The 12,260-nt window shown below is 37.9% G+C and overlaps 1 protein-coding gene across 2 annotated transcripts in view; it reads right to left on the bottom strand.

Moving 5' to 3' along the window:
- The window catches only part of SAMHD1 (SAM and HD domain containing deoxynucleoside triphosphate triphosphohydrolase 1), a 62,896-nt gene that overhangs the window by 35,811 nt on the left and 14,825 nt on the right, over window positions 1-12,260 (bottom strand). For both annotated transcript variants that reach the window (XM_060124605.1, XM_060124604.1), the window contains exon 4: window positions 7,314-7,474. In XM_060124605.1, the coding sequence (XP_059980588.1) occupies window positions 7,314-7,474 (161 nt within the window). The remainder of the gene's footprint in view (window positions 1-7,313; window positions 7,475-12,260) is intronic.

Genomic DNA, 12,260 nt, shown 5'->3' with positions numbered 1-12,260 from the left:
TAGTTTTACATTATATTGTGTGGGTTCATGTAACCTTACTGGGTTTTTTTTTTTTTTTGTATATTTAAATTAATATTTTCTGAGGGGCAGATTTACATACCCTGTCTCATTAATACCAGGCAGCGGAAGCATTCCCCAGTGAGACATAATGTCTACACACAATATAGTGAGGCAAAAGAGATATAAACATCTTATATTAAGCCCACTTAAATATACCTACTTTTATAAACTGTCATCTCGATTCAATCAACTCTTACACCTTTAACTTTAGCCTCCATTAGGACCCCATCAACAAGCTGTGGTCTTACAAGGAGTCCTAGAAACTTTCCTTTTTATTCTCTGGCTATTTTATCTATTTTTGTATAAAGGCTCTGGGGTCTCCAGGGAGGGGTTGAGCCCAGGGACACAGGCCTTTTTAAAAAACCTTTAACTTGATTAATTGGTCTAATTGTTGCCCCAAACAATTGTTCAACTGTTGATCAGGTATCTCAGTGTAATTTTCTTCCAGCCTTTTAAATATGTGTGTGTGTGTGTGTGTGTGTGTGTGTGTGTGTGTGTATTAAACTGGGGTAAATAGAATGATAGAATGGACTTCTTCGGGGCCCTTAATGTTGGGGACCAATAAGATGTCCCCTTGGCCCATCCAACCTTACATAGTGTTGTATAAAAACGTTTGTTTTAATCTCATTACCATCCATTTTATTTATCCAATTTCTTAATAACCATCTAAAGATTTTTATCCTGTTGAGACAAGTCCCGTTAAAATTTCCACCTTCTTGGGAAGAAGTCTCTTAACTTTCCCCTCAGCTTTTTTTCCCTATTAACCAACCCAATTAACATTACTTAACCTAATGTTTTCATTAGCATCTGTAAGGCCCATTGAGGGTAACCCTAGAGACTACAAATAAGGCTTCCCAAACTGGTTTATTTTTGTCTCTTTTAAACTAAGGGAGTTCTGAAATTGGGTCATTTGTAGGGATGTGGATGGATCTAGAGACTGTTATACAGACTGAAGTAAGTCAGAAAGAGAAAAACAAATACCGTATGCTAACACATATATGTGGAACCTAGAAAAATGGTACAGATGAACCGGTTTGCAGGGCAGAAATTGAGACACAGATGTAGAGAACAAACTTATGGTCACCAAGGGGGGAAAGCGGCAGGGGTGTGTGTGTGTGATGAATTGGGCGATTGGGGTTGACATGTATACACTGATGTGTATAAAATTGATGACTAATAAGGACCTGCTGCATAAAAAAATAAATAAAAGTAAAAAAAAATAATTGGATAAAGTCAGTGACAAGATAAATTCAACACCTATGTTAAGTCCACAAAATCAAGAAGAGATAAAAAAACAAGAAACAAAAACCAAAATACTGAGTATAGTTCCCTGTGCTATACAGTAGGTCCTTGTTGGGTATCTATTTTATATATAGCATTGTTGAACTAGATAATATGGTCTCTATTCTTAATGGAATATGTGGTGAATTTACAACAAAAGGTAACATTTAAATCAATGGAATTAAATCCACAACTTATGACAAAGAAAACTGTATCAAATCATGTTGTACACCTTAAACATACACAACGTTATATGTCAATTATATCATGATAAAGCTGGGGGAAAATAAGATATTCAAATTTTTTTAAAGTTAAGAAAAAAACTAAAAATGCTAAAAAAAAGATAAATAAATAAACTAAGGGAGTTCTTAGGTTAGCTGTTTTATATATACTACCATCTTCTAATTTGTTTTTTTATAGGTAAAAATAAAACAGCTGTTTGTTATGAGAGCTCTCTAAAAAATTTACTAATTTACCAAGTTTCTCCAATTTTAAGGATTCACTGTCTGGTCATTGATGAATAGTATCTTTTTTTTTTTTTTTGCGGTATGCGGGCCTCTCACTGTTGTGGCCTCTCCCGTTGCGGAGCGCAGGCTCCGGACGCGCAGGCTCAGTGGCCATGGCTCACGGGCCTAGCCGCTCCGCGGCATGTGGGATCTTCCCGGACCAGGGCATGAACCTGTGTCCCCTGCATAGGCAGGCGGACTCTCAACCACTGCACCACCAGGGAAGTCCGATGAATAGTATCTTAATAGTGACTCAAACCAATAAAATGCAAGAGGCATCCCCACAAGAGAGTGCAAAGGATGCAGCCTTCATAAGATTTAGAAATTTCCTCCCCCAAACAGCCTAAGAGAGTAAAGTCCTTCGTTGTACAGGTGGTTGCAATGAAGGTTGAGATGACAAAGGCCCCTTATGGGCTGGGACCCCTTATGACAAATTTTCCTGAGAGTTGATACAGCCAGGCAAAAAGATTGCTCAGAATTCCAGTCTATTTGACTGGTTGCCAAATGTACACCATATGTGTACCTCCTGGGTAGCAGAGACCAAGCTCTCAGAACACAGGAGAAAAAAAAAAAAAGTCTAAGAAGATCAGGTAGAACATTTACATCTCTAAGACACAGGTAGAGAAATGCAAGTTCTCCCAGAAGGGCTTTTGTTTCTTTAAGTTCAGAATTTTGAAAAGATGTTTTATCAAGTTGGGTTTTTCTAGCTGCATATGAAAAAAAAATTAATTTTGGAATGTCAAAAGAACCCCAGTTTGGCCATTTTTAGGATGAGCTTTAATTCCCAATTAAGCAAGTACTTGCAAGTACAAATTCTGTACGTACATAATAAAAATTTCCCAGTGTCTGTCAATTGGGGTAACCCATCAGCGTTTTTTAACTGAGCAAAATCTTCCCAGTGTCTTTCAAGTGAGGATAACCCACTCTGTCATTCAACTGACCACAATCTTCCTAATGTCTTTCAACTGAAGATAACCCTGTTACCTCTTTTCGAAACTAAGTTCAAGGAAAACCTACTCCTCCAGTGAGAAGTTAAATACCACCAAATAAAACTTAGGACCATAAGCGAATAACAGGAGATCCAAGATCCAGGAGACACTCATCCAAATTCATCTGGACTCACTGAGGAGACAGACGGGCACAAGAGGCCTCTGCTAGTACCAAGGCTCCAGATCCTCGTAAAGTTCAGGCAAAGGAGAAAAGTTGGCTCTGGATCCCTTCGTGGTCACTGAACTGTCAACTGAAGAAAAACACTACCTAAAAGTTCCAAGTTATGTTTTATTCAGAGATCTTACTGAGGACTCTAGCCCGGGAAACAGTCTCAGACAGCACTGAGGCATTGTTCCAAAGAGGTAAGGGAGGAACCGGGTATATAGGAGTTTCTGGTGAAAAAAAAAAACATTTCGTCCAACATCAAAAGACTACTGCTAATGACAAAAACCAGTCACCTCAAGTTAATAATTTTTAGCATTTTCCTATGTATGGGAAGATGTAAGAGTCTGGGGTCATTGAAATTATTCCTTAGATATTCATCTGATCTATCTAGGGCCAGCATGCTGTTTTTCTCCACCCTGAATTCCCCTCTGGGTGCAGCACTGGGGGCAGCTGCAGTGGCTTGATGGCTTGACGGCGGGCAATATTTGTTGTTTACTAGAATGACAGGTAACATTTTTTTGGTCTACATTTGTGATTAGCAGTAATCTTGTTACACTTGACCACATGTTTTCCCCAGCAAAAAAGTTCACATATATACTGGCTCCTCCCTTACCTCTCTGGAGCAGTTCCTCAGAGCTATCTGAGAACTCCTGGGCTATAGTACTCAGTAAGGTCCCCAAATAAAACTTAACTCATAACTTTCACATCGTGCATTTTTCTTTCAGTTAACACTCAAGAATTTCAATATGTTTTTCAAATGTTCTAATATACCTCGAGGGCAACTTAACAGAATAGTCTGTTTCAGAACTAGGCAGAAACACACAGATTCCCAAAAGCAGGACCTCTTGACTCACAATCACTTATCATTAGGGAAATGCAAAATCAAATCACAGTGAGACACCACCTCATACCCATTAGGAAGGGTTTTTGGGGTTTTTTTTTGGCTGTTCCACGTAGCATGCAGATCTTAGTTCCCCAAACAGGGATTGAACCCGTCCCCGCTGCACTGGAAGCACAGAGTCTTAACCACTGGACCACCAGGGAAGTCCCTAGGATGTCTATTATAAAACAAAACAAAAACTAACAAATTTTGGCCAGGATGTGGAGAAATTGGAACCCTTGTACACTGTTGGTGGGAATGTAAAATGGTGCAGCCACTATAGAAAACAGTAGAGCAGTTTCTCAAAATATTAAAAATAGAATTACCATATGATCCAGTAATTCCACTTCTGGGTATATACCCAAAAGAAGTGAAAGCAGGGTCTTGAAGAGATATTTGCACATCCACGTTCATAGCGGTCACAATTGCCAAAGAGGTGGAAGCAACCCAAGAGTCCACAGATGAATGAAGGGATAAATGAAATGTAACATATACATACAATGGAATATTATTCAGCCTTAAAAAGTAAGGATATTCTGACACATGCTCCAATATGAGTGACTCTTGGGGAAATTATGCTAAATGAAATAAGCCAATCACAAAAAGACAAATACTCTATGAAATCACTTATATGAGATACCTAGAACAGTCAAATTCATTAGAACAGAAAGTAGAATGGTGGTTACCAGGGACTGGGGAGAAGAGGAATGGGGAATTCAATGGGTACAGAGTTTCAGTTTTGCGAGATGAAAAAGTTCCGGAACTTGGTTGCACAATAATGTGGATATATTTAACACTATTGAACTATAAACTTAAAAATGGTTAGGATGGTAAATTTTATATTCTGTGTATTTTACCACAATTTTTTTTAAAAGCAGAGCTTCTGGTATTGTAATGTTTACAACATAGATTGTAGATAATGTGCTCAACAAATGTTAACTACACTTTTAGCATTTCTACCTGAAAGTACTTCCTGAATGAATACAATATCTTTCTTGCCCCCTAAACTCTGAGCTTCACAAGGATAGAAACACTTGATATCTTGTTGGTTTGGTAGGCACTAATAAGTTTTCAATAAATATTTGTTGATGAATAAACATTTGAGTAGATGCATGTGTTCTGGCTAATTAAACATGCTTCTAAACAAACAAACAAAACCAAAGTAACGCAGCAGTTTCCCTTTATTATTGGTTTCACTTTCCTCATTTCAGTTACCAGCAGTTAATCATGGTCTGAAAATATTAAATGGAAACTTCCAGAAATACACAATTCATAAGTTTTAAATTATACTTCATTCTGAGTAGCATGATGAAATATCACACTGTTCTGCTCCATCACGACTGTGTCGTGAATCATTCTTTTGTCCAGCGTGTCCCACACATTAAATCACTTAGTAGCCAACACAATCATCAGATTGACGGCCAAGGTTTCCACAGTGCTTGTGTTCAAGTGACCCTTATTTTATTTCATAATGGCCCCAAAGTGCAAGAGTAGTAAAGCTGGCAATTCAGATGTGCCAAAGACAAGTCGAGAAGTGCTTCCGGTAAGTGAGTGAAACGGTCAAAATTCTCAACTCAATAAAGATAGAACAAAATTGTACGCTGAGGTTGCTAAGATCTATCGTAAGAACAAATCTTCTACCTGTGAAATAGTGAAGAAGGAAAAAGAAATTTGTGCTATTTTTGCTGTTGCATCTCAAACTGTCAAAGTTACAGCCACGGTGTGTGATAAGTGCTTAATTAAGATGGCAAAGGCATTAAATTTGTACAATAAGATATTCTGAAAGAGAGAAACCACATGCACATAACTTTTATTGCACTGTATTGTTATAATTGTTCCATTTTATTATTAGTTGTTGTTAATCTCTTACTGTGCTTAATTTATAAATTAAACTTTATCATAGGTATGTATTTTTAAGGAAAAAACATAGTATAAATAAGGTTTGGTAGTATCTGTGGTTTCAGGCATCCACTGGGAGTCTAGGAGCATATACCCCGTGGATAAGGGGTGGACCACTTACACTGTGAGTACTTCATGAAAATCTAGATAACTGTCTGATTCTTCTGCGCCTATGTCCACCTGGCTCTACATTTTTATAATGAAAAAGAAGACCAGGGACTTCTCTGGCGGTGCAGTGGTTACCGCCTGCCAATGCAAGGGACATGGGTTCGAGCCCTGGTCCGGGAAGATCCCACATGCACGGAGCAACTAAGGCAGTGCGCCACAACTACTGAGCCTGCGCTCTAGAGCCCACGAGCCACAACTACTGAGCCCATGTGTCACAACTGCCGAAGCCCGCACGCCTAGAGCCCATGTTCCGCAACAAGAGAAGGCACCGCAATGAGAAGCCCGTGCACTGCAATGAAGAGTAGCCCACACTCGCGGCAACTAGAGAAAGCCTGTGCGCATCAAAGAAGTCCAAACGCAGGCAAAAAAAAAAAAAAAAAAGCAGAGCAAGCAAAGTCTCAACTATGTTGTATGTAACAGAGGTGCCACCTTCTTTAAGCTTGTGAATGCTTTTCTGATTTACACGTTTCCTGATAGGTAAGAAAACAATGTGGTTTTTTTGTTTTTCGTTTTTTTAAATTTATTTTTGGCTGCATTAGGTCTTTGATGCTGCATGTGGGCTTCCTCTAGTTGCAGAGAGCAGGGGCTAATCTTCGTTGTGGTGCACAGGCTTCTCATTGCAGTGGCTTCTCTTGTCGAGAAGCACAGGCTCTAGGTGCACAGGCTTCAGTAGTTGTGGCACACGGGCTCAGTAGTTGTGGCACACAGGCTTAGTTGCTCTGCGGCATGTGGGATCTTCCCAGGCCAGGGCTCGAACCCGTGTCCCCTGCATTGGCAGGCAGATTCTTAACCACTGCGCCACCAGGGAAGCCCAACGATGTGGTTTTAAAGGGCAATTATGTATAAGACTAAATAGGAAATGTAGGAAAATTAAATAATCAAACTTACAAAGTTAATTATATCAGTAACCAACCGTATTAACTTTTAAATAATATTTAAACACAAATATTTCATCTAAAAGTCCTTCCAGGCACTTTCATTTTCTTTCCAGGAAGGATTTGAGGTGGCTTCTAAGAATACATAAAATAAGTAAAGTAGAGCAAAGTAAATCAAACCTTCAACTTTCTCATCAATAAAATAAGGATATTATTGGGAATTCCTTGGCAGTCCAATGGTTAGGACACCACGCTTCCACTGCACGGGGCACGGGTTCGATCCCTGGCTGGGGAACTAAGATCCTGCATGCCACATGGCTCGGCCAAAGGAAAAAAAAGTCAAATATTGATTGTCTCAGTCAAACAAGGCTCTTAAAAAAAATAAGGCTATTATTACCATTTTATAAAACTATTTGTTTTCTAAAAGATACGATGTGACCGAGAAGGGACTTAATAACTATAAGTTCCCCACCCCAATACCCTTCTTACCCTAGACTATGCTCAAATCGATTGTGTGAAGCTCCTGGAAAAACATAGTAACCGCCTCCCAACTGCTTAATATATCGCAGGCGCTGAAATTGAGGTGTGTCGATGATTCGGATGAGAAGAGGGTGAAATTCAATGTGACCATGGATAGGATCATTAATCACCTAGAAAATTATAAATTAATGTGAATAACAATACATAACACCATCTAAAATTTTTGTCCGGTCATTCCTATCTACAGTGCAAAGTCAAAGCTATTCATTTTTAAGTAAGAATAATACTAAGGGAAATGACAAGTTATGAATATCTTTACCTTATTTAGGTATCACTACCAGACAAAGCAAGTATATTGGACCTGATGGATTCTAATAATGGATTAATGGATTCTAATAACAGAAGGGTAAAGATTTCAATCTTTCTTTTATGTATATGATTTCATTAGCCTTTAGGAAGTTAGTCTGGTATTCAAGTTAAACATACTCATTCAACACACTCATTCAGATCACATACACTATTTTACCACAGGCACTGTGTCTAATTTTTTTGTAAATGTATCTACCCATCACTATAATCCTTCATAAAAAAAAAAAACCTCCTACCATGTAGTAAACAATCATAGGCAGGAAGTACTATAAAATTCTACAGCACTTAATGTCTCTAAGAAGTACTTACTTATACTTAGTAAACATACATTTCATAATTATTCATTACTCTAAGCTTAAGCAGGTGCTTTAAATATGGGTGAAGATCTTTTTTTTTTTTTTTTTTGCGGTACGCGGGCCTCTCACTGTTGTGGCCTCTCCCGTTGCGGAGCACAGGCTCCAGACGCGCAGGCTCAGCAGCCATGGCTCACGGGCCCAGCCGCTCTGCGACATGTGGGATCTTCCTGGACCGGGGCACGAACCCGTGTCCCCTGCATCGGCAGGCGGACTCTCAACCACTGCGTCACCAGGGAAGCCCTATGGGTGAAGATTTAATGCTCCTCTATGTTTCTTTAAATAAAGATAACATCTTTCTTAATTGTCCATAACTGTCTTTTAAAAAGAATGTTTCAGAATAAAAAAAGAAACATGATAAATGATCTAATCCATGATTTTCAAACTGCTTCAAATGGTTCCATGAAGTTCCTAAAAAATGTATGGAATTCTGGGAGGTGAAGGGCCTTGTCTGCCTCATTTACTGCCATATTCTCAGAACCCATCAAACAGCACAGTTCCTGGCACAGAGTAGGAACTCAGACACATTTTAAATGACTACTGTTGAAACATTATTGCAAAGTAATACAGTCTACCAAGTATATTATCATAGTTACAGTGTACCAAGTATATCTTTAATAATACACCAAGAATGATGTCAAAGTATCTCAGCAATAGAAGGATGTTGTAATTCAACCCTGTGAATGTCCTTATCAGAGAAGAAAAAGTTGCACAATTTTTAAATATATGAAAATCATATACTGGTCTATTATTTCTCCCTTATACAAGATCAATGTAACCACGAAACAAATGAGAATCTATCTTTTAAATTAATAAATTAATTTATTTATTTTTGGCTGTGTTGGGTTTTAGTTGCTACACGTGGGCTTTCTCTAGTTGTGCCAAGTGTGGGCTACTCTTCGTTGCAGTACACGGGCTTCTCATTGCGGTGGCTTCTCTTGCTGTGAAGCATGGGCTCTAGGCACATGGGCTTCAGTAGTTGTGGCACGCAGGCTCAGTAGTTGTGGCTCGTGGGCTCTGGAGCGCAGTCTCAGTAGTTGTGGCGCACAGGCTTAGTTGCTCCGCAGCATGTGGGATCTTCCCAGACCAGGGCTTGAACCCATGTTCCCTGTATTGGCAGGCAGATTCTTAACCACTGCGCCACCAGGAAAGTCCCAAGAATCTATTTTATTTTGAAAAATTATGAAAGAAAAGTCCCATAATCTACTTTTAATCCATTTAAAGATCTAAAAGACTTCACTGTCAATTTTTCAATGGTTAATAACTGTTTTTAAAAGAACTCAATGAAAATTATTTTTAACTTAGTATCATAACACACACTCTCCTTTCAGGTCAAAATGCATCATGAACAGTTTCTCATGTTTTTACAAATCTTAATAATTATCACTGTAATGGCTCTATTTCATTGATGAACCAACATTTTTAAACCACTCCCCTAACACTGGGCTTTGCGAAACTAGAAATTCTATTTAGTCAATTTCATATTCCCTTTGCAACCCTTAGTGTGTATATGTGATATTAAAGTGTTTTTGATCACTTTTTAAAATTAATTTTTATTGGGGTATAGTTGATTTACAACGTTGTGTTCGTTTCTGCTGTAAAGCAAAGTGAATCAGTTATACATATACATATATCCACTCTTTTTTAGATTCTATTCCCACATAGGTCATTACAGAGTACTGAGTAGAGCTCTGATCATTGTATATAATCTGTTATTTTTGTTCCTGCAGTATTTTTTTGAGGTATAGTTGACTTAAATATTATATTAGTTTCAGGTTACAACATAGTGATTCAAAATTTTTATAGAATATACTCCACTTACAGTTTTATAATATACTGGCTATATTCCCTGTGCCATACAGTATATCCTTGTAGCTTATTTTATACATAGCAGTTTGTACCTCTCAATCCCCTACTTCTATTTTGCCCCTCCCTCTTCCCTCTCCTAATTGCTAACCCCTCATTTGTTCTCTATTATTCTTGAGTTTTTTTCTGTTTTGCTATATTCATTTGTTTCATTTTTTAGATTCCACACGTAAGTGATAACATACAGTATTTGTCTTTCTCTGACTTATTTCACTAGGAGTAATACCCTCCAAGTCCATCCATGTTGTTGCAAATAGCAAAATTTCACTCTTTATGGCTGAGTACTATTCCATTGCGTATATATATCTTCTTTATCCATTCATCTGTTGATGGACACTTAGATTGCTTCCATATCTTGGCAATTGTAAATAATGCTGCTATGAATATTGCGATACATGTATCTTTTCAAATTAGCATTTGTGTTTTCTTCAGATATATGCCTAGGAGTGGAACTGCTAGATCATATGGTAGTTCTATTTCCAGTTTTTTGAGGAATCTCCATACTGTTTTACACAGTGGGTGTACCAATTTCCATTCCTAGCAAGGGTGTACAAGGGTTCCCTTTTCTCCACACCCTTGCCAACATTTGTTATTTGTGGGCTTTTTGATGATAGCCATTATGACAGGTGTGAGATGATATCTCACTGTGGTTTTGATTTGCATTTTTCTGATAATTAGTGACGTTTAGCATCTTTTCATCTGCCTGTTGGCCATTATGTATGTCTTCTTTGGAAAAACGTCTATTCAGGTCTTCTGTCCATTTTCCTTCTACTAATTTTGGGTTCTGTTTGTTCTTCTTTATCTAGTTCCTTTAGATGTAAGGTTAGCTTATTTGAGATTTTTCTTTTTCCTGAGGTAGGTTTTTATTGCTATAAAGGTCCCTCTTAGAACTGCTTTTGCTGCATCCCTTAGATTTTGGATTGCTGTGTTTTCATTTTCACTTGTCTCCAAGTTTTTTTGATATTTTCCTTGATTTTTTTCAGTGATCCATTCGTTATTTAGTAGCATGTCTAGCCTCCACAGGTTTGTGTTTTTTGCAGTTTTTTTCTCGTAAGTTGATTTCTAGTCTCATAGCATTGTGGTCGGAAAAGACGCTTGACATGATTTCAATTTTCTTAAGTTTACTGAGACTTGTTTTGTGGCCTAGAACGTGATCTATCCTGGAGAGTGTTTCATGTGCACTTGAAAAGAATGTGTATTCTGGGACCTCCCTGGAGGCCCAGTGGTTAAGACTCTGAGCTTCTACTGCAGGGGGTGTGGGTTCAATCCCTGGCCAGGGAAATAAGATCCCACATGCCACACGGCATGGCCAAAAAAAAAAAATGTGTATTCTGCTGCTTTTGGATGGAATATTCTCTATATATCTGTTACATTCATTTGGAATAATATGTCATTTAACGCCTGTGTTTCCTAATTGATTTTCTCTCTGGATGATCTGTCCATTGGTGTAAGTGGGGTGTTGAAGTTCCTTACTATTATTGTGTTACTGTCAATTTCTCCCTTTATGTCTGTCAATATTTCCTTTATGTATTTAGGTGCTCCTATGTTGGGTGCATATATATTTACAGTTGTTATATAACTTCTTCTTGGAATGATCCCTTGGTCATTATGTAGTGTCCTTCTTTGTCTCTTGTAACAGTCTTTGTTTTAAAGTTTATTTTGTCTAAGTTTTTGTCACCCTGGCTTTCTTTTGCTTTTGCTTTTGATTTTTTAATATTTATTTGGCTGCACTGGGTCTTAGTTGCGGCACACGGGATCTTCGTCTTGGCACGCAGGATCTTTAGTTGCGGCATGCAGGATCTTTTAGTTGTTACATGCGTATCCCGGCTTTCTTTCGATTTCTATTTGCATGGAATATCTTTTTCCATTCTCTCACTTTGTCTGTTTCTTTAGGTCTGAAGTGAGTCTCTTGTAGGCAGTCTATATAAGGGTCTTGTTTTTGTACCCATTCATCCACTCCATGTCTTTTGATTGGAGCATTTGGCCCATTTACATTTAAAGTAATTATTGATAGGTATGTACTTATTGCCATTTTGTTAACTGTTTGGGGGTTGTTTTTGTAGTTCTTTTTTGTTCCTTTCTTCTTCCTTTGTTCTCCTCCCTTGTGATTTGATAACTATCTTTAGCGTTATGTTTGCATTCCTTTCTCTTTTTTGTGTATGTATCTGTTATAGGTTTTTAGTTTGTGCCTATCAGGTTTATATATAGCAATCTATATATATAAATGATTATTTTAAGTTGCTGATCTCTTAATTTCAAATGCCTTTTAACAACCTTACATTTTTACTCCCCTTCTGCCATGAGTACTGTTTTTAGTGTCATATTTTACATCTTTTTGTTTTGTATCCCTTAACTACCTACTGCAGAT

This window comes from Lagenorhynchus albirostris, chromosome 15 (assembly GCF_949774975.1).
Source record: "Lagenorhynchus albirostris chromosome 15, mLagAlb1.1, whole genome shotgun sequence".
NCBI classification, from domain to species: domain Eukaryota; kingdom Metazoa; phylum Chordata; class Mammalia; order Artiodactyla; family Delphinidae; genus Lagenorhynchus; species Lagenorhynchus albirostris.
This window is presented reverse-complemented; position numbering and strand designations above follow the sequence as displayed.